The sequence below is a fragment of the Bactrocera oleae genome, chromosome 5 (assembly GCF_042242935.1).
Source record: "Bactrocera oleae isolate idBacOlea1 chromosome 5, idBacOlea1, whole genome shotgun sequence".
NCBI classification, from domain to species: Eukaryota; Metazoa; Arthropoda; class Insecta; order Diptera; family Tephritidae; genus Bactrocera; species Bactrocera oleae.
In genome coordinates, this window is record NC_091539.1 from 7,082,207 (window position 1) to 7,106,107 (window position 23,901).

Genomic DNA, 23,901 nt, shown 5'->3' on the forward strand with positions numbered 1-23,901 from the left:
ATAATTGTTTAAATGAATTCAAAATTATTTTTATGTTATTTGCACAAATAATATAATTTTAAAGCTAAATTTTGAAAACTTGATTTTTAAATGCGTAACAAAATGAAAACCAAAATTATTTTTATTTATTTTAAAGTCAAATTTTGAGTGGAAAATTTTTTAAATATAATCAAAATTCGTTTTTTTTGGAATTAATAAATAAAAAATAATTTGAAAGCTAAATTTTGAAAGCGTGTGTACATTTTTAAATAAATAATAAAATGCAAATGAAAATTATTTTTACGTACAAAATAATTTAAAGCCAAATTCTGAAAGAATAATTTTAAAACGAGTTACAAATAATTTTTAAATGATTTTGTACTTAAAAAAGAATTATAAAGAAAATTTTGAAAGCATAATATTTTAAATTAATTAGAAATAATTTACTCGTTAGTTATACATAAATAAAAAATAATTTTAAAGCTCAATTTTTGAAATTTTTAATTTGTACTTACAAAATATTTTTTTTTTATAATAAAAGAAATTATATATATACAATTTTATAACAAAATAAAAATTATATATTTTATTGTAAAACAAAAAAAAATTATATATTTTATTGTATAACAAAAAAAAATTTTTTTTATGTATTTTATAATATTTAATGTATATAAATAAAACTGCAGATTAGCAAAAAAAAATTTTTTTTAAAATATTAATTAATGAAAACACCAGCTTGTCGTTTTTCAAGTGTTTTTTTATTGATCTGCAGCTACATACCATTCAAAGTAAGGATATACATATCTTTAATAATTTGCTATCCGAATTTACATTGAGCCGCACAACAGTATTTACATAGATGCATACATGTTTTTACATAATTTTTACGCCATTTTTGGCTCTATGCACATACACCTCGGTCGCACTTATTTATTCACGTTTATACTTTGCTTTTGTAATTTTTTTTTTCACTTTTTGAACCAGTATTTCTTAGTTAGACCAGTAATTGCTTACATAATAATAATAATAAGAATAATATATTTTGCAATTTCTGCTTTTTTGAGTTTTCGTATAATATTGTACAATATATGTATGTTTGTTAAATATATTTGAAAGTAATTGAATTCATGTCGCATAACAATTAGAAGCTTATTAGAGCTTGCTTCATTCAGCAGAAGTAACTAACGTGCTGTAAACTTAAATACAATAATAATATACATATATATAAGTATTGGAAATTTAGTATATATTTTTAATCATATAATATACATATAGAGTGTTTGTTTAAATAGTTTCCGTTTGTATTTTGTATTAGCAATCAATTAATAGAGTTGCAATAACATATTTATGAATTGGTTTCATACAATTTATAATTAATTTTTTTTTTTTAAATATATTTTTTTGTATATTTTTATGCGTGTGTGTGATTATCGTTATATGTATTTGTGTATGCATATTTCGTAAAATTTTTTGTAACATTTGTGTGTGTGTATTTAAATATTTAAATAATTCAAACAATACTAATACTACTGCATCTAACCATTGTGTTTTATAACATTTTTTATTTATTTAGTTGCTGAATTTGTGGAATTAAATTCAATGACATACCATAATAACATTTATTATTAGCAGTTGCATTTAATATTAAGTTGACTGAGTTGAAATTTATGTGTAAGTTAAATTATACGCGCATGTATCACTAATTTAACGGTAATTTTAAGTATATATGTGTGATTAGTAATAATATTTATATGTTTGTATATATAATTTGCTAATTTAAATACTATATTTTTATAATTGTTTTGTTTACATATTTTATAACTTTTTTATATTTTAATGTTATATAACTTTTTCGTATATTATATAATTTGTAATAAATATGTATGTGTGCTAATATATTTTGCACAAAGTGTACAACATAAACATGTTTCTGTTTTTTTTTATGTTAATAAGATTTTTTAAAATAAATTGTAGATTTTTTTATAAAAAAACTACAGTTTTTTTTTATAAATTGTAGTTTTTAAAATAGGTTGCAGTTTTTTTTATAAATTGTAAATTTTTTAAATAAATTGTAGTTTTTTAAATAAATTGTAGTTTCTTAAATAAATTGTATTTTTTTCAATAAATTGCAGTTTTTTTTATAAATTGTAAATTTTTTAAATAAATTGTAGTTTATGTAAATGAATTGCAGTTTTTTTTTAAATAAATTGCAGTTTATTTATAAATTGTAATTTTTTTTTTAAATAAATTGCAGTTTTTTATATAAATATATTATAGTAGATTATGTTTTTTTAATAAATTGTTTTTTTTTTATAAATTGAAACATTCTTTCAATATGTTGTAGTTTTTGTTTTAGTTAAAATATCCACTATTCAAAGATTTTTACGTGTCGCTATGGTATTTAATTTTTGCTAGTTGAAATTCTTTATGTAATTTTATACATATTTAGGCATATACATAGGTATTTCAATTATATTAAGAGTTAACACTTTTTTGCTACATTTTTATAAACGTTTGACTTTCGTGTGCCTCGCTTTTTTTTTTATAAATTTAAAGCATTACTGCTGTAGTTTCAAATATTATTTTTTAATATACATATGTAAACAAATTTAGAGTTACCATCATCATATAATTTTTTTAATATCGATAAATTTAGCGTTATCCTGCTCATAGATTTTTTTAAGATCAATTTAAATTTTTTCACTGCTCATATTATTTTTTAATATCGATAAATTCACAGTTACCATGCTCATTTCAACTGTTTCATTATTATACAATTTTTTAATTTTTTTTAATTATTCATTTTTTTAAATTATTTAATTTTTTTTAAATTATTTAATTTTTTCAATTATTTAATTCTTTTTTAACTTATTTTAATTTTTTTAAAATTATTTTTATTATTTAATTTCTTTTAATAATTTCATTTTTTTAATTATTTTAAATTTTTTAAATTATTAAAATTTTCTTCAAATTTTAATATTAGGCTGCAATGCATTTATTTGCACATATATTAACTTTGGCTTCAATGAAATTTGCAAAATCTTCTCTATTAACAATTTTTCAATCTACACTTTACATTTTTTGCTTGCCTTCATACATTTTTTAGCATTTCAAGCACGCCATTTGTCCGCTTTCTAATAATTTTCGCAAACTTTGTATGTTTTTTTTGCTTCATATCTCAGCCGCGCGCTACATTTTTGTATGTTTTTTTTTTTTTTAATTACAATTTCTTTAAAACAGAATTTTTTTCTATTTTGTGTTTATTTTAATTGCTATGCTGAATGCTTAAAACCCCACACGTGCGTTGGGCGTGCATACATAAATATATAAAATTTGCTTACGCTATAAAAATTGCACACACTGTAAGCAGCGTGGCGTTAATAAGAAAAAAATTGACAGAATTATTTACGAGTTTGTTGAACGTTGTTTTTTTGTTGTTGTTGTTGCTGTTACTGTTTGCGTTTATATATTGAAAATTACATATGTATACATATATGTATATGTTTTCTTCTAATATTATTGCTCGTTTGTTGAAATATATATACATATATACCCTATGTATGGTATACATATGTATACTCAAGGCGTTTTCCTCAATATCTAAGCGATTGTTTTGACTTTTGTTTTTGGTGTTACAATGATTACGAATTCGTTTGATTAACGCGCACGCGCCAGTTGCTCCACATTTCTAACAATCTAAATGCTTGGCCCTGCAGTTTACCGTTATGCGCATGTCAGTTGTTGCTGCTGCAGTTCGTAGGACAGCTCGACTGCTGTTACATTTTTGCTTACATGTGGCTGCTATCACCAGAGAATGTTAATGAATCTCTGCTATCACATATTCGTTAGCAGAGAAATTTAATGACATTCATTAACATTCTCTGCCGTTAGCACGCGCGTGCTGCCAGTTGTTCAGCGCTGTTATTGCAAATTGTTATGCGTTCGTTATTAGCTATATTGTTTTTTGTTGCAATTATTAGTTAAATGTACATATGTGTTGTATAATTATTAATACGGTTTACATATATGTATGTTGTTAATAAATGTTTGCAATATTAATGTATAAGTGTTTATTTTTCTTTTTGGTACTAAATGTTGCCTGTGCTTACATACATCTATGCATATGTGTAAATGGATTTTTTTTAATCAATTACTAATTTTTAATTATTAATAATTTTGACGTTTGCGCACACATATACTAATGTATACATATACGCTTGTATGTATTTTTATTTTTTTATATTTATTAGTATATTATTATATAATTTTGTATTTTTATTAATTTTTTATATAATTTTATAATTTTTATATATAATTATGTTATTTGAATTTGAATTTTTTTTGCATATGTAAATAGCCTAAATACTTACTTGCATGCATAATTCGACACTTTTTCGTTATGTTTTGATTTTAGTACACTTAATTGCGATAACTTTTTTTGTCTACTATATGTTTTCTTTATAACAAGCAATAAACAATTAATATTTTATATTTTCTCACTACTTAAATACATGAAATATGCATAGCAAACACAACTACACGCGCGCTCGACACTCTTCGTCGCGCACAACAGCAGCAAAGCGCAAGTGGCGCACGCGCGCACGCATCGCTGCCAGCTGTCAATATAGTTGCAGATGCTACAATTTGTCATGTGATCCTCAATTTATGCACGGCAATTGTTGTTGTTTTTGCCAATGCGACAAATTGCAGCATCATTTGCCGGTTGTTGTTGTTGGTTGGTCGCTTAAGTGGCCGCAAAAATGCCAATAGCCAGCAGCGCGTGTGGGTGCGTGCGCCTGCTGTCAGCTGTTGTTGTTGCTTGGACCGGGTGCAGCGCTTTCGGTGTAGGCGTTTGCTACTCTTTTGTTATTTATTTATTATAATTTTCTCTTTAGCGTATATTTTATAATTTCCATACTTATTAACTAAATTTATTGAATTTAACTATATTTATATGTATATGTATATATGTATATATAAAGAATTGAAATTGCTGCTCGTTATTTAATGCTGTTCGCTCGTTATACCGTTATACACTAGCTCGTTATTTTATATTTATGTAAATTGTAAAATACTGTATTGCATTTCGAACATTCGTATGGATTTCTTTTTTTTCTGCTTTGCCAACTTTGTAAACGCATTCCTTTTTATTTACTTTTTTTTTTAACTGCGCCGCTTACACGCGCTGCTCATCTACTTTTATTATAAATTATTTAAAGTAAGTATGTAGAGGTGTACGAGTAAGTTTATATTTTTGTTTTTCGTTTTTTGGTTTTTTTTGTTTTGGAAGTATCACACAGGTATGTATGTATATACATATGTGGTGCGATGAATAGTCATTAGAGTTTGTATGCCAGCCGCGCATATACGCAGTGTTTCATACATACATATGTATATGCATAGATGCTTTACGGTTTTTTTAGTCGCAAATAGAGTTACATAACAAACCTAATATGTATAGAACGTTAAGTCGCAAGTTTTTTAGATTAGTTTTTGTGATTTTGGGTCATAGTTGGAAGTAGCTGTTAAGCGTTTGCCAGCAAAGCTGCAAGTTTTATATGAAAATTCAAAATTTTGTGTTTTTAAAAATTTTATTTGTAAATGTAAAATTTGTATTTGAAAATTTAATTTTAGCGAAATTAAAAAATTATATTTGAAAAAAAATATTTAATTAATAAAAATTGTATTGTAAACTCAAAATTTTTATTTGCAAATCAAAAACTTTATTTGAAAATTAAAAAACTTTATTTGAAAATTTAAAATTTTATTTGTAAACTTTAATAATTTATTGAAATATTAAAAGATTCTTATTATTAATGTTAATAATTAATTAATTTTATTTGTAAACTTAAATTAAAAGTTTTATTTGTAAACACAAATGCAAAAAATCTATTTTTTTAGTAAACATAAAAATTTTATTTGTAAACTTAAAAATTATATTTGGGATTGTAAATATTTTTATTTTAAATTGAACCATTTTTGTTATTAATGTTAAAAATTAATTGAATGTAAAACTCTAATTTGAAAATGTAAAAAATTAAAATTTTTATTAGCAAATGTAGAATTTTTTTTGAAGATTTAAAAATTTTATTTGAAAATAAATAAATTATGTTTGAAAGTTTAAACGTTTTTATTTGAAAATTTAAATATTATTTTATTTGAAAATATTAACAAAATTTAAACATTAAAGTAAAATTTTTTAAATTTAAAAATAAACATTTTATTTGAAATTTGAAACATTTTTATTTAAAAATTAAACATTTTATTATTATTTTTTTTTTAGTAAACAACAATTTTATTTGAAAATTTAAAAATTTTATATGAAACTTTAAAACATTTATATGAACATTTAAAAAAATTTATCTGAGAGTGTAAATAATTTATACTTTATTATTTATAATTCATTTATATTTATATTTATAACATTTTTCCATAATTTAAAAATGTATTTGAAAGTCTAAACATATTATGCAAAATATACTACATACTCAAAAAAACAAGCGCCTATTTGTGCTTATAGATGCTCGCATAATATAAATTTATAAACAGCGGCCTACCAAAACTGCGGTAGCACATCACCGGAGCTCAGTGAGTTGAGAAAAGCTTTGCTGCTTTGCTGATAAATGCCTAATGCCTTTAGCATATTTGTACAACGAAATATATGTAATTATTTAAGTTTTCAACGCATACAAATATTTAGCACTCGTAATTTGTATTTGTTAAGTATTTTAAAATATTATAAAGTTTTATTGCTGTAAAATTTGTTAATAATTGAAATTGTATTTTAGTTTATTAGCATAAGTTTTACTGTAGTTGATCCGCGCCAAACTTTTCACTGCACGTATTTTGCGAATTTCATTGAAGCGTCGTCGTAAGCATAATAATTCTTATTGTTACTACTACGCATTTAGATGGTTACGTTTACGACCACGTGTGGTCTCTTTTACAATGCATATGTAATTTTGCTAATAGTTGAATAAATTTTATGCAAACATTTTTTGTTTATTTTTTTGAAAATTTAATTTTAATTCGCGAAGTTGTTTTGCCATACGTTTTATGGATAAGGTTGAAAACAAACCGTTCTTTTAATACATACTATATATGTAATTTATTAGTGTTAAATAAGTGTTTTCAAATGTTGTTTGTGACTGTTTGCTGCTACACCAAATGTTATTTATACTAAATATGCATACAGTTACTTTGCAAGTGCAGTAAATGTTAAATTTAATATATTTGAAAATTTTTGTTTATATAATTTTGTTTAACAGCACATTTTTACCGACAACTTCTGCTCAAATTAACAGCCTTGTGCGCATGCTACAATTTTTTATTTACTATTATTTTTTTTAAATATTTGTTTTATAATTAATTCAGATTTTTTACTTATTAATTTCGATTTCTTACTAAATTTTTATTATTTTTGAAAATATTTTTTCTCTCAATAATTCGATTTTTTACTTCAATTTTATTATTTTTAAAAAATATTTTTAAACTAATAATTTAAATTTTTAATTAATTTTTAACTTTTTACTTGAATTTTTATTTCTCATATTAATTAATTTATTATTAATTTAAATTTCAAATTAAAAACCGGTGTTTTGTTAATTAGCGCAAATTTTTCTTTTGCATTTATTATGTTTTTGACATTTTTTTGCTTTTGAATACAGTACATACTAAGCGCATAAATTGTTCAAATATTGCAAGTAATAGTAGGTTATAAAGTATTATATAAACATATATAAGTTGAAGTGGAATTATAGTTACATAAAATCTTTATATTTTTCCATTTAAATATGCGACATAAATACAATGCAATAAACAACGTGTATACTTTGGATTTTATTGACATGCTTGCGCATAAATATTGTTGTTATTAGCATTTAATTATATATTTATATATATTTAACACAACACACACACAAGTATGGTTGTGTGCAATAATTATTGTTTTTTTTACCAAAGTTGTATGTGAATACGCGTTAGAGTTGCCTCCAACAGTGCGTACACCATGTAATCATGTTTACAAGTTGTTACAGTGTCATCAATACAGTTATTAATACATATATAAACACTGCAGTGTACAGTTAAACTAAAGACAAAACGAAATATCGCTAACAATTATCGATTACAAATACAATAGGTAGTAATAATAACATATTTTCAATAAAATTGCATTAACTTTAAATAAATTTCATTTAAATTTCACAAAGCAAATACACAAAAATACCAATAACGCTTGTTAAATTTGTTAAACTAATAACTACACAACATAAGCTTGTACATTAAAGTACGTTTTCTTTCAATACCTGAATTCAATTATTAGTAGGATATATATTTAATCTACATACCATTTGTGTTAGTTGTTTTGCTTTTAAATTAAGAATTATAATTTTACCTTTAAATTAATAAATTTTAATTAATTATTTATAGAGCCTGCGCTGTAGCTGCTTAATCCTCTTTGGAGAGACTGCCCAAGTCGCTGAGAAAACCTTCGGGTGTTAGTATATGCGACGAACCGACGAGCACTTCCCAATTCTTAACGGAATTGGTTACTTCGTAAGCGCAACGCATCTCGGACATGCTAACACCGCCCACAATGAATACAATGAGGCGCGGTACATTCTTCACCTGCGCCTGTGCCTTGTCCTTATGCCAGTGGCCATAGCGTGCGCTGTGATGGTGATTGAGAAAAGGAAAATATAATTAGTATAAATATATTTATTTATTTGCACAGAAGCTACAATAATCTTCACAAATAAAAATTCTCCATACAATAATTTGAATTTGATCGGTCAGCTTGAATGACAGCTATAGGCTATAGTGGTACGATCTGAACAATTTGTTCCGAGCTTGTAGCCTTATCTTGGACAATAATCTATGTCAAATTTTTGCAAAATAATTTGTCAAATAAAATAGTTTTCGGTGCAATAACTTAATTTTGATCGGTCAGTTTGTCTGGTAATTATATGCTATAGTGGATCGATATATTAATCACTGAGGGACTAGACTAGTTCGCATATATGCAAATGGATTATTAGTAATTGTCGAAACGAAACGGATTCTGTCTTATATTGAGATCATTATAGCGACTTCGAATCTACGTAATGATAAAAGTATATAGGTAACCGTTAAAATGACAGCATTATAACGTTATTACATACAACAATTTGGCGTTTTTTCCATACTACAAAAAAAACATATAAAAAAATTTCGAGAAATTTTACCTAGTTGGCGCATGATAGTTGGTATTCTGTGCACGGCCGGCCAGAAAAGTGAAATGACGCTGATCCAACTTATCCTCAATGCAATCCTCCATAATATCCTTCACGACAGGTGTCCAACGGGACATTTGATAGGTGTGTTCGGTGATGCGCTCTTTGCGTGGCACGTTGTAGACTTTTTTGCGTGACTGTGGTGGGTGGAGAGACAACAATAACAGAATTAATAAAAAAAATATTTTTTATAAATTTAAAAAATAATATATTTTATTTTTTATAAATTAATTTTTTGAATAATTTTTGGTATGCAAAATCTATATAAAACAATAATTTTATATGGGACATAAACTAAACAAAAAAATCAAATATTTTGCACATAGAAAATAAAATATTTTTTAATGGATATTATTTTTTATTATTAAAGCTTTTTTGAATATTTTTTACAAGACTATTTTCTATATAAATTGTTTGTTTACTTGGACAATAATCGTAATACAAAATTAAAAATTTCTATTTGAAACAAAAAGAATTAATTTTGAACTAGAAATATTTGTCGCCCAAAAATGTTTATAAACACCAACTTACATCGGCAATCACATTCACGCCCAAAAAGCTTAAATTGCGCACCATATCTTGATCTTTCGGCGATAGTGAGGCGTGTGTGAAGAGTTTGGTTAGATTTTCCTCAGAAATGCCATTTTTGATCATAACATAGAGCGCAATTATGCGTACTTTATCGAAGTTGGAGACATCCTGAAAGAAATCGGAAGTTTTATTGAAAAAGACTTTTAACAAAAGAAGACTTTTATATACCGCATTGAGAAGAATTGGCACGATATTGCGCATATGATCCTTGATTTTTTCGCCCTCAGCATCGGTACCCATAGCCAAATCCTGTTCAACCCGGCACAACTTATCGGCGTAGCTCTAAAGTAGAGACAGATCGAACATTTTTAGTAAACAAATTAAAAATATATAAAAAAAAGGTGTAAATAATAATAAAAAAAACGTTTCAATAATAAAAAAAAAAAATATTTAAATAATAATAATGAAATATTAAATAATAATAACAAAAAAATATATTAAGTAATAATATTTAAAAAAAAATATTAAATAATAAAAATAAAAATTTAAACAATAATAAACAATTTTTAGGAATTTTTGTTAATTTTTTGGCAAGAAAAAATCAATTTAAAAAAATTAATATGTTTTGGGGAACAAAATATTAAACACGATATCATCAGAAAATCTATATTTACCTGATAAGTCTTCATGCAATCCTCAGCCAAATGCAAATGTGTTGAATACTTGGACAACTCCTTCTGATATTGCGGCATTTTCTTGATCATTTGAGATAAATCGCGCATGGAAGCTTTATCAGCTATAATATGAAATTGAAAGCAATAAAAATCGATTAAGTTATCATAAGAAGAGTACAAGCAAGCAAAATAAAGTCAAATATTTTCATTTTACGAATTGCACATATAAATATAGGGTAATGTATACAATATTGTGTTTTTTTCTGCTCACTTACTCGATGTCATGCGCTTCGATTCGGTGAACTTCTTCAGGTTCTGTGTCACCTGCGTGGACACCACAGCGATATGCTCATGCCGCAATTCCACCCACAAATCGTCGTTCTCATCGAGCAGCACTTCCTTTTCGGGTTGATTCGGGCCGGGTGTATAGCGATAGACATCGTTGACGATTGGCAATAGATCGTAGGCCATCGCTTGCAGCGTTAATTCGTGTAATAATGGTGAGACACAATCGAAACCACGATCCAATATTAGCAGCTGCGAACGTGACTTCTCCGGACCCTCACCCATTGTGGGCTCATCCGCCTTGTAGGCGTCCAACTTCTGCTGCACCGCAGCAGCCAAATCTATGTTGCGATCCCAGTCAGTGCGATATCGCACCATCGGATACTCGCCGAGTGTGGCACACAAAGTCGCGATTTGCTCGGCGATGCGATCGATGTGCTTGGCGCGTATCGAAGCAAACGCTGGCGAATACAGACACTGAAAGGTGTCTGGCGAATCGAGCGAGTAGACCTGAGGGAGCGATAGCCACGACAGACGATTGGAAGATAGAGTGGGCGAAAGCGATGGTGCGAAGCATTTGGTGTGGGGGAGAAGTGGTTCAGTTGACATTGTTTTTGTTTTGGTTTTGGGTTTATGGATAAAATAAAAATAAATGAACGTAATTAATATATACATAAAGATTATTTTTTATGAAAATTATACTTAAAATAAATTTACAAAATTTGTACAAAGCGGCAATATTTTATAACGACTGTCCGGACTGACTAAGCGTTAGTTACATTCTAGCAGTTAACATTTAATGGGATCACAAAAAAAACAAGCAAGCGTATTTATTAGGCACAAACAACATTTGACAAAACTACATACGTTTTTGTTTTTGCAAATGCATGGATTTATATACAATGCTTAAAAAACATTAAGATGAGGGATGAGAAAAAAAGAAGAAAAAGTTAATAAACTTAATTAATAGCGCTAGTAACAAAAAAAATTAATTTTTTTTTTGGTTATGTAATAAAAAAATATTTTTTTTAGGTCCAGCACGTGTGTATAACTTATAGCACGTTTTTATTGAGTAAAAAGTATTTTCTTGAAATATTATTCCAAATTATTGCGCTTCCCAGGCGTGGTAATTGCAATTTTTTTATTTAGAGACCTAGTGAGACTCGGTATTAAAGTTTTTAAGTTTCAACTGAGGCTACTTAGCGGAAAATATCTTTTATGCATATTGCAGTGCTCACTTCAAAATTTATTGCTTAAAATTTCAAACAATAATATCAATGAAATATTGCATAAACTAATAGTACCGTTATGCCGATTTTAAACATAAAATGTTTCTTTTTTTCTTTTTCGAAATACCGTTAATATGTTTGTAAACACAACACGTTTTTTGACTGATCTCTTGCCAAAAAAAAAATACATAAAACTAATAGCATGTTTACACCGAGTATTGGGAAATATGTATTTATTTTATAACAAATTCTCATTTGAAAATTTTTAATATTCTAGGAAAAACTAGCTGAAAACAATGAATTGAAGATTTTCAAGTCCATATTCTGTTGAATTCAAAAATCGACTTTTTGTCTCAAGGAATTAGTTTTAATAAAATTTTAGAGTTAACAATTTTTATTAAAAAAAAAAAATTAAAAAAAATTATATACATATATGATTTAAAAAATTGAGCTATGGAAAATAAAATTATCGCAGTATAAAATGGCAACTAAAAATATTTAATAACAAATCAAAAAAAAAAAAATTAAAAAAAATTGTATTTTAAAAAAAACTTGTAATATAAAAAGGTAATTAAAATTACTCGAAATAAAAATAATATAAAAAAAAACAATTATGATTATCTGATACTCATATCTATTGTATTTACATGCAAGAACATTTAATCTATTATGAATATGTAATCATGTGGTGTGTTTATGTGGAAAGCATAATTACTGGAATGTTTCGGTTACACCATATAACAAGTGTGCTGATCCATAAGAAAATGTGAAATTGGCGTAAAAAAAAATTTATAATTTTATAATTAATTGGGTACTGCTGAAAGTTCGCTTTGTAGAAACTATGTCATGGATTTTCTTAAAGTCAGTGGTAAAACTTTTCGGCAAGAAAGGAAGCAGGAATACAGCTATGCAATGGCAGATGTGTTTATGTAGATCTGTAATTTAATCGATGCGTTGGCTGAAGAAAGATAATATCTGAGTATAGTGTATATATTTTTTTTTTTGTTTTACAATTTTTACAAAAAAATATTCTTGTTGACAAAAAAAATATCTATATTTGTTTTACAAAAATATTCGCTTTTACAAAAAAAAAAATATATATATAATTGTTTTACAATTTTTACAAAAAAATATTTACTTTTTATTGTTTTAACATCTTTCTTTTCATTTTCCAAAAAAATTGCTAAAAAAAATGCAAATCTGGTTAACTAAGCGTTTGGGAAATTGAATTTGAGGAATCATTTTAGACAGATAGTCCTTTTAAGCTAAAGATTCGCCTATGAAATATTTAGGGTTGCATTGTAACACATTATATATAGTTAGGATACCAGATATCTTCTTTCGAAGCTCTTTGAAGTCAAATAACAGATGTCGTGGACTTTTTTCCAACTCAGTAGTAGATCAATAGTTGAACTAGTCTTTTCAGGCATATGCAAACATATCTGTGCGAGTCTTAATTCTGCTAATCTTAGAGCAATTGTTTGAAATTTTGCTAGTACTAAATATATATGGAGTGCATTTTTATATGATATACATTTTCTAGTTCTTTAGCTGTCAAAGTAAACACATGTTTTTGACGTTTATTTGTGGGGACGACAATGTGAATGATTTACCGACCAGTTTCAAGTCGGTTAATTGTGCTAAATTGAACCGACTGAAAATCCGATGCAGTGGCGTTGGTTATACAATCGAATTGCTTTTCAAACTCTAACTTTACTATACAATCAAAGCTAACACTTTTTTTCCTTTTTTATTTTTTTTTTTGTATTTTATTTGATTTACGTTGTTTCCTCTAAAAATATTATTTTCTTATAAACTATACAAGTATTTGTTCAAAAGGGAACTTTCAACAGTGCCTTTCAATTTTTTTTTTACTTTTTATTTGGAGTATTTCTAAAGCCCGTGAGTTACATGTCAAATTACAGCAAACAAAACTGCGAATAAATGCGAAATTGGCAAATTGTTTTTGTAAATTTATATACGCTTGGGTTAGTACTAAAGACAACAATAAAAAATAAAAACAATAAGATAAAAAATACAATATTCGCACATAATATGTCCTAATAAAATATATAAACCTTGTATATAACAAACAAAAAAAGTTTTTTTTTAATAATTATTTAATAGCTTATAGATAGCAAAAAATAAAAATTTCTACTAAATATTTTACGCATAAACTAGTTTCGTAAATTTACACAATTTGCTCAGCAATTTCGCATTTATTTGCTAACAAGCATTTTGCTTGCAACAATATGCTTGTTATTATTTTGTTGCCAACATTTTGCACTAGTATTTGCTTTGCTTATGTGTTTGGTTTTTGCTTGTGTTGCATGTGGCATGCGGCAAGTGCTGTGTGTTGGGCGTGTAATTTGGCATATAGTATTTGTTGTTGTTGTTTTTTTTAAATTTATATATTTTTTTGTTTTGACATTCTTTCATTCCACGTGTTTGGTTAGTAGAAAGAAATCAATAAAGTATAAAAACAACATAGACGTAGTTATAGACGTAAGCGCCGGCAATGGAGGCGCCGCTTGTAAACGATTTGCTTTTCTGTATACAATTTACATACATTAAATTGAACACTACAAAACAAGTTAAACAAAACTTAAGGAGATATTTCGTTGTTTCGTTTCGTTAATTAATTGCATTGCGCAAACAGCTAAAGTGGCAGACAGCCATTGCTGACGAACACTTTAACTGTGGCAATTTCGCAAGGTTGCATTCTCTTTAAAAAAAAATTAAATTTATTTTTGCGCCAGTGTAGTGCTTGCAATATGCATCTTTAGTTACAATGAAAAAAAAAAAAACGTAGCGAAGCGCCGAAAGCATAAGGTGGCAAGTAAAAAGTATATATAATATTTTTTACCACTTTGCGCTTTTCAACTTCAAGTTTTGAATTTAGCAAGTAATTTACACATATAAAGTACACAACAATATTTTTTACTTAGTTATTTACAACATTCAGAGATATAGTAAAACAGAGAGAGAAAGAAAGGGAGAGTGGAGAAAGAGAGACAGAGAGAAAGGAAAGAGCGCGCGCAAACTGTGGCAAACAGTGAGTAAAGTACAAAAATTGCGTTTAAGGAGGAGTGGCACACGCAGCAATGCAGCGATGGAGAAATGGATATCATGGATAAAGAGAGGAGTTTCGGATCATTTTATCTATGATGGATATATAAGTGATCCTTTTGAATTAAAAATACATAGCTGTAAACTCTATATTTTCTAAAAGAAAATTAATTTCTGAGTTGCAGATTAGGTGTTACTCGAGGAGAGTAGTTGTCAAATCGGTATATTTTCTAAGCAATTTTTAATTAAAATTTGACAAATAGCCGATTTTTATGCACCGAAGCCATATACCCTTACAGCTGCATTTCTTATAGCATAAAAAGATATAGTAAACAGATAGTTATCTTGATTTCGATTAGTCAGTCAGTTTGTATGGCAGCTATATGTTATAGTGGCTCGATCTCAACCATATCTATGGAGCTTGTAGCGCTGCCTTGTACAATAATTCATGCCAAAATTCGTGAAGGTATATTGTTCAATAAAAAAGTTTTCCTTACAAGGACTTGATTTTGATGGCTCAGTTTGTATGACAGCTATATGCTATAGTGGTCTAATATCGACGGTTGCGACAAATGAGCAGCTACTTGGTGTGCAAAGAACGTGTGCAATATTTCAGTTCGATATCGCAAAAACTGACGATGCTCGTATGCATAGACAGACAGACAGACATGGCTAATCGATTTAGCTTATCAAGCTAAACAGTTTGTAGAGAGTCTTCGACGTTTCCTTCTGTGTGTGGCAAACTTAACCTTGTTTAGGGTATACAAACTGGCATTGTGACCCAGTAAACAGCTGTTGCTTTTTAATTTATTGGATTAACGCAAATTTCGGTTTAAATTTATATCTACCGAAAATCCTTAACAGATAGACGTACGCACTTGAGTAGGCGTTCTGAACAACTGCATTATGTAGAAAGCAAGGAAAAAATATCAAAGCTGGCACCGCCGAGTGTGCCGCCCCTTCGCTATGATTTTGATACATTGCTGTACAAACATACAAACTTTTAAAAGGATTTTTAATAATTACTATTTAGAGCATGTGCGTGTGTTGAAAAGTAAGTAGAGCGCGTTGAAGAGGCGTGTAAAGTTCATTTGATTAAAAAAAATACGTTTTTGTAATTGAAAAAAAAACACAATTGCCGAATGCTTGCACACAATTTAGTTATACTTTTGTAGTATAGTATTTATATACATAAACATTTTTGTTTCGAAAATTTCGTTTTTTTTCGCACCTGGCATTCGTATGGTAGAAATGCAATATTTATCTCCTTTAGAGTTTTGATCTTTCTTGCAGCGCACGATTTACACAAATCGTTAAATAATTCCTCCGGGCAAACTATAAATATATAAATGTAATCATATAAAGAAATGATAAACGATACAAATTAGAAATGATAATGATTACATACATATACATATATACATAGTTGTATTTGTATACGTATGCAGTTAAAGTGGCATGTATTGATGTAAATATGTATGTTGCGTGAGCATGTAATTAATAGTTTGGCAAAAGTACGCAAATGACGCTTAACATATTTATCTATGCATACATACTATGTATGTTTGTCTACGATAATATTTTCTCAAATTAAATTCAATAATTTTCTGTTTTTTATGCAAAAAAATGCATTTTCTGTTAGACATATAAATAATAATACAATTTAGAGGATTTTGTAACTGGGTTTAAGCAGAGTAAGCAGCAGCATGCCGCCAGCCAGTGGGGATTTGACACACTTCATCTCCGCTAGTAGTTTAATTAGCTTAAATTTATATATTATATATACTATATGAAATAATAAAACAAAAATATTCTTATACACTATTAAAAAATTGCTCAAAATATTTTTTTTAATACTTTTTTTTTTTAATAAAATTTACGTATATGTATTGTTGAAATTTTAAATAGCTACAATAAGAAAATAATAATAAAAAAAAACTTATAAATAAAAAAATTTAAATTCAATGTGTATCAGCATACTATTAAAAAAAATTGCTCAAAATATTATTTTTCAATAAAATTTTAATTAGTTAAGAAAACAAAAGTAATAAAAACACAAATAAAAATAATTAAATCAAATGTGTATCAGTATGTTTGTGTTAAAGTTAATAATTATATATGAATGAAGAATGCGAAATATTTATTTATAAAAAAACAAAAAAAAAACAAAAACAAAACGAAAAAGAAAAAACAATATTTATTGTATGTGGTATGTTTGTATTGAAGTTAATACGTTTATATTTAAAACTTTAAATACTCAAAAAATAAAAATTAATAAGAATACGAAATAATTATTGATGTAAAAATAAAAAAAAACATACATATGCATATATGTATATGCATATTATCTTCATAATTAATGAAAATAATCTAATATTGGTTCGTTAATGATGGAATCGTACTAATTTTGAATAAATTAAATATTTTTTAAATTTTTTCATTGATAATACATTTATATATGTATGTACATATGTTCAAAATTTTTATAATAAAATTATTATTTTTAGTTTAGTCAGCTGGAAAATTTATTTCTTTTTATATTTTTTTTTGTTATATTTGAAAATAAATTGTGTATAAAAATTTAAAGAAATATATTTATAAGAAATTATTATTAAAAAAAATTTCATAATTTTTTTTTTTGATTTTTGCGTAATTAATGTAAATTATGAAAAATTCGTACTAATTTTAAATAAAAAAAATATTTTCTAAATGATATTATCACTAAAATTTATAAATATATGTATTGTGTATAAATATGTAGGTATGTATATAATTTTGATATTAAAATTATTATTACTGAACTAAGTTGGAAAAACTATTTTTTTATATTTTGTTGCTATATTTGATATTAATAATAAGAATACGAAATTATTATTAAAAAATTTCAACAAAAAAAAAATAGCTTCCTGCGTAATTAATGTAAATTTAAATAATTATTGGTTCGTTAATGAAAATACGCACTAATTTTCAATAAAAGAAATTATTTTATAAATGAATTATCAATATAATTATCAATTTGTATATGTATTTCTAAAATTTCAATATTAAAATCATAATTTTTTAATCTATACGTGAGTTAAAAGCTGTAGCTGTTCATTAACAAAGTAAGTTCCAAATATTTATTTTCTTGTTTTTATATTCAAAAAATGTTATTGTTGTTATATTTCAAAATAAATGTTCTATAAAAATTGTATATAGAAAAAGTGCAGACGCGACTTTCAAATTGAAAATTTAATGTTTTTGCATTTTAATTGGAACTAGCAGCAAAACGACTTAAAAAATAATAATTTTTACTTTATAAAAGTACAATTTTAATGCTAAACATCTTTTTTTATACTCTCGCAACCTGTTGCTACAGATTATAATAGTTTTGTTCACCTAACGGTTGTTTGTATCACCTAAAACTAATCGAGGTAGATATAGGGTTATATATATATAAATGGATGAAGAGGCGAGTTGAAATCCGGGTGACTGTCTGTCCGTCCGTCCGTCCGTCCGTGCAAGCTCTAACTTGAGTAAAAATTGAGATATCTTTATGAAACTTGGTAGACATGTTTCTTGGTACCGTAAGATGGTTGGTATTGCAGATGGGCGTAATCGGACCACTGCCACGCCCACAAAACGCCATTAATCAAAAACAAATAACTTGCCATAACTAAGCTCCGCAATAAGATACAAGACTGTTATTTGGTACACAGGATCACATTAGGGAGGGGCATCTGCAGTTAAAACTTTTTTAAAAAGTGGGCGTGGTCCCGCCTCTAATAGGTTTAATGTGCATATCTCCTAAACCGCTAATGCTATAATAACAAAATTCACTGGAAGCAAATATTTTTAGCACTTCTATTGACGGTGTGAAAATAGTTGAAATCGGGTGGCAACTCCGCCCACTCCCCATATAAGGGTACTGTTAAAAACTACTAAAAGCGCGATAAATCAAGCACTAAACACGTCAGAGTCATTAAATTTTATCTCTGGGATGGTATGAGATGACTTTATAGGAACCGCGTTCAAAATTAGACAGTGGGCGTGGCACAGCCCACTTTTAGGTGAAAACCCATATCTTGAGATCTGCTTAACCGATTTCAACCAAATTCGGTGCATAACGTTCTTTTCATGTTTCTATGTCACAGTGCAAAAATGGGCGAAATCGGACTACAACCACGCCTACTTTCCATATAACACCATTTTAAATTCCATCTGATTATTTCACTTTCCACTATGCAAATCAGGCAACAATGACTGTATCGGGATAAAACTTTGCGTGAATAATGCGATTAAAGTATGCCACCTTGTGGCCAAAAATTGTCTAAATCGAACCAAAACTGTTTAAGCCCTTAAGTACTAAATATGTGGACCCCAGTGCCTATAGTTGACCTTCTACCGAAAATATCAGCCAATCCACAAAGAAATCTCAAACGAGTATACTATTTGACTTTGCGAGAGTATAAAATGTTCGGTTACATCCGAACTTAGCCCTTCCTTACTTGTTTTTTTTGATTTTTGCGTAATTAATGTAAATTATGAAAAATTCGTACTAATTTTAAATAAAAAAAATATTTTCTAAATGATATTATCACTAAAATTTATAAATATATGTATTGTGCATAAATATGTAGGTATGTATATAATTTTGATATTAAAATTATTATTACTGAACTAAGTTGGAAAAACTATTTTTTTATATTTTGTTGCTATATTTAATATTAATAATAAGAATACGAAATTATTATTAAAAAATTTCAACAAAAAAAAATAGCTTCCTGCGTAATTAATGTAAATTTAAATAATTATTGGTTCGTTAATGAAAATACGCACTAATTTTCAATAAAAGAAATTATTTTATAAATGATATTATCAATATAATTATCAATTTGTATATGTATTTCTAAAATTTCAATATTAAAATCATAATTTTTTAATCTATACGTGAGTTAAAAGCTGTAGCTGTTCATTAACAAAGTAAGTTCCAAATATTTATTTACTTGTTTTTATATTCAAAAAATGTTATTGTTGTTATATTTCAAAATAAATGTTCTATAAAAATTGTATATAGAAAAAGTGCAGACGCGACTTTCAAATTGAAAATTTAATGTTTTTGCATTTTAATTGGAACGACTTAAAAAATAATAATTTTTACTTTATAAAAGTACGATTTTAATGCTAAACATCTTTTTACATTAGTTTTTAATTTTAAAATTTTCCTAAACAACAGCTTAGCTTTATATTTACGAACTTAAAACAGTAATTATATAATATAAGTTTTTACGAAAAATGTACATAACGAAAAATCTAGCGTCACCCGCTTACCCATTTTTGCTGTAAAAAATCACTTAATATTTCTTAATATATATAAAAAATATGTAAAATACTTGTAACTATAAAGCAATACACTTGAAGACAGTAGTGCGGTATATTTATGCACGTATGCACATTTTTAGATAGAAATGGATTATTGATATTTTAGAGAGAATTTCAGACATTCAGTTAGTATATTCGCATGAATTGCACTTAATTTATAGAGTTCGCAAGAAATGACCGAAACCGTATGAAATATTGAAATGTCAGACATATGCAAATTATTTACAGGACATAAGGACTCGCATCACAAATCGCTCCACAAATTGTCGCAAAAAGTAATATTATATATCACAAAGTGGTTTTGCGCGATTTCACAAAGGTTTAGTATTAAGGAAAGGCTGCTAAACAGCAGCTTGTTATGACATGCCATGTTCCCATAAGCAGTAATAGGTTAATTAGTTTTAATTAGTAGGCAGTTTAACAAATAATTTCGAATTTGCCTTTTGTACACATATATTGTTTTGTTTAACTTATTGCTCTACCTTGTCTTCATAGGCTAAAAATGCAACATTTATTTCTTTGCATGTGCGTATATATTTGCGCGTAATATCGCTGCGTATTTGCAACATATGGAATATGTCTTCAGGTATTGCTGCAAGATTTTTAGGTTTTTTTAAGGGAAATTAACACAAAAAAATATTAACAAATTCAAATATTAAATAAAATAATTTTCTTTAAACACTACATACCCTCAGTGAAGAAGACGTGCGCATAACGATACATCGGTCTAGCCGGATTCTCGAAATCGCGTATTAATGCGCGCACCGATTCATCCGATGGTGTTATCAAGTAGATAGCATCCATTGTTGGAAGCGGCTCGCGCTTCTTGTTGATATCCTCCACCACTATAAATAAAATCAACAATATAATATATAAGCCGAAAAAGAGCAATAATTATGGTATAAATTACTTACAGGTAATACCCTCGGCACTTATTTCATGCATTTTGGTGCACGCAGACACCATACGCATACCCAACTTATCGACAACCAATACACGCCATTCCATGCCACCTGGCGCTTTTGCAGCAGCTACAGCTCCAGCCTTCTTGGGTGGTGGAGGCTTATACTTCACCACCTCGTTCATAATCTCTGCGCAAATGAGGAGAAAAATTTATTATTAAGTAAAAAATGTTCATATATTTTGCTTAGCTCACAATAAATATTAAAAATCGGTAGTATATTGAAGCTAATTTATGTATATTCATCAATAAATATACATCTATTACACATACCATACATACTATGTATTTATAAGCGAATGTAGTAAGATACTGTCATTTAATATATTCGGTAAAGGGTATAATAAGTTTGCCACGAAGTTTGTAACATCAAGAAATAAACGCTTGAGACCGTATGAATAATATATATGTATGTATATACTTGTAGTAAATGTATCATTTTTCCAACGCGTTTTTCTTGCGTGGATTATTATTGTTGTTGTTGTAGTGGCAGAATTCTGCCGCCTATCTGCGTTGATAGTCCTTGGCCGGATAAAAATCCGGATCCGTTCCGGTTATGTAGACCCGACTGTCGTAGGAACGTCATGGATTATTGTCCATGGCAACGGTACAATCTCCGAATAGATTTTATATAAACTGATCGATCAAAATTCAGTTTTTGTATGCATACTTTTGAGTTTATGAATAGTATTAAAGCTTCTATGCAAGCGAAGCTTAGGTTTTTTTTTACCTTGTATATACATATATACATAAATTTGCAAACCGTGATTCACGCTTTAACAGGTTTGTGGAGTGATGATTTGGAGTGAATTTAATGTTGTGTAAATCATATGATTGCAATTTATCAAGGCGCAAATCATACAAATTTAGGTTTAAACATTGTGCAGCAATTACATGGCGTGCTACAGCTTGGTGGTGGGAAACACAAACCACTAACGTTCTTATTATACACGATTAAAAATAGAATTGCCAGTCAATAGTCACAGACTTTTCCAGCAACTGAATATTTGATTTTATTTGCGTTTTCTTGGCTATAATCCAGACATTGATTTTTCATTATGGACATGACTTATAACTATTGATCTATTGCCAGTGTTGAGTGTATGAAAAACTATGAATCACGATAGTGATTATTTTTTATTACATGACTTCTCATGAATTCCGTGTTTAGTTTAAAAGAAATACATATTATGATTGTATGTAAACAATTATGGGTGGCGGTCTGGAATTAATTTTCTCTTTATATGGATATTTAAATTACTTTGCTTTTTACCAAAGAAATTTCCCGTGTTAGGAAGATATTATTAGTTATATATGTGTACATATTTATCGGCGTATATAAAATCAGCAGGTAAATATGCTAACAAATAATGAATCATTTTGCAACCTGTGAATGGCTAATGAAAACAAACATACAATCAAGAAACAATAACAAAACGACACTGAAAACAATTAGCGCTAAATAACACAAGCGAAAGGTGTCTATATGTGTATTAAACGAAAGAAATACATCTTTTAGATGTAAGTTCATATACAACAAATTTCATTTGCATTCGTTTATCAATTTTAAATATATGTTTGTATATGCAATGCAATTGTGTGCACAAAGCCGCTTTCGTCCAATGACGTCACAATGTTTCTTTAATTGACATTTCGTTGCATATATTTGATAGATCTACGCGCACGCTAATGGAAAATCCTACAATTTTCGCAGCACTATTAATACGGCATTGCTGATAAGTGGGCGTTGGTAGTGGGTGTTTGGATAAATGCTGATAAGACCAACAACAATCGACCTACATTATATACAGTATGCAACATTTGCAACAAAACCACAACCTTCATATCGTTGGCAATAGAAAACTACACAATTAAATTGTAGAGGTATGTACGGATATACAACTCCAGCTGAGCGCAGCCAAGTGGGGCTGCGCAAGAAAAAGGTCGCACCGGGGGCATACAAAACGGGGGAAAATCAATAATTGCTTAACGAGGATGCGGAAATACCTTTTCGAATACTAGGCAATTTTCATTATTAAGGGTCAGATTAAATAAAATTCTTCTAAGATAATATAATGAATTTATATAAATTCCAATACATAATCTTATCGTTAGTCGGTCACTCCAAAACACTTTTTACTATAGATATAGTATGTATAAAGGTTAATTTTCACTATACAGTTAAATATTCTGCATTTCACTTACTTTGCCCAACCAGCACTTTCAACGCCATTTTTTACGATGCTTTTTCCTTATCCGCGTTATGGTTCCGTCTTGCACCCGCACACAAATTACTGAATAAATTTTACACTTTTCTTTCGATGCTAATAATTTTTTCAATTCACTACAAGTACTCACAGAAGTTGACTAAATTTTGCTGCAATATATGAGTAGCGATGAATAATAAAGTCGATACAAATAATCGGTTGCAAGTGACACTTCTTTTCGCCGTATACATGACAACAGGGCAACGCAGTGCTACAATATTTGAAAATAGGGTGACGGTTGCAGCTATTTAAATATTAAAGAACTTTACTATT

The 23,901-nt window shown here is 27.7% G+C and overlaps 1 protein-coding gene and 1 long non-coding RNA gene across 3 annotated transcripts; one reads left to right on the top strand and one right to left on the bottom strand.

Moving 5' to 3' along the window:
* Nucleotides 1-715: 715 nt before the first annotated feature.
* On the bottom strand, nucleotides 716-23,760 carry Rop (Syntaxin-binding protein Rop). 2 transcript variants are annotated; one of them, XM_014231145.3, is made up of 10 exons: nucleotides 23,567-23,760; nucleotides 21,315-21,491; nucleotides 21,090-21,245; nucleotides 16,271-16,374; nucleotides 10,732-11,251; nucleotides 10,457-10,578; nucleotides 10,011-10,124; nucleotides 9,783-9,950; nucleotides 9,204-9,388; nucleotides 716-8,650 (listed from the first exon to the last, which is right to left on the bottom strand). In XM_014231145.3, the coding sequence occupies exons 1-10, from the start codon at nucleotides 23,592-23,594 to the stop codon at nucleotides 8,428-8,430; spliced, it is 1,797 nt and encodes a 598-aa protein (XP_014086620.1). In that variant the 5' UTR covers nucleotides 23,595-23,760; the 3' UTR covers nucleotides 716-8,427. The 2 variants fall into 2 exon arrangements, with proteins under 2 accessions (XP_014086620.1, XP_014086619.3); XM_014231144.3 differs by lacking the exon at nucleotides 16,271-16,374 and adding an exon at nucleotides 20,883-20,992.
* On the top strand, nucleotides 22,202-23,733 carry LOC138857282 (uncharacterized). Its single transcript, XR_011396372.1, has 2 exons — nucleotides 22,202-22,712; nucleotides 23,035-23,733. It is a non-coding gene; the product is annotated as an uncharacterized lncRNA (long non-coding RNA).
* Nucleotides 23,761-23,901: the final 141 nt, after the last annotated feature.

Coding starts and splice junctions, on each gene's coding strand:
- Rop (XM_014231144.3), bottom strand. CDS start 23,594: ATGGCGTTGAAAGTGCTGGTTGGGCAAA. Junction 11,252..20,882: donor TTTTAGCCTATGAAGACAAG/GTAGAGCAATAA, acceptor TCGCTCCCTCAG/GTCTACTCGCTCGATTCGCC. Junction 8,651..9,203: donor AACTATCATGCGCCAACTAG/GTAAAATTTCTC, acceptor TCACCATCACAG/CGCACGCTATGGCCACTGGC.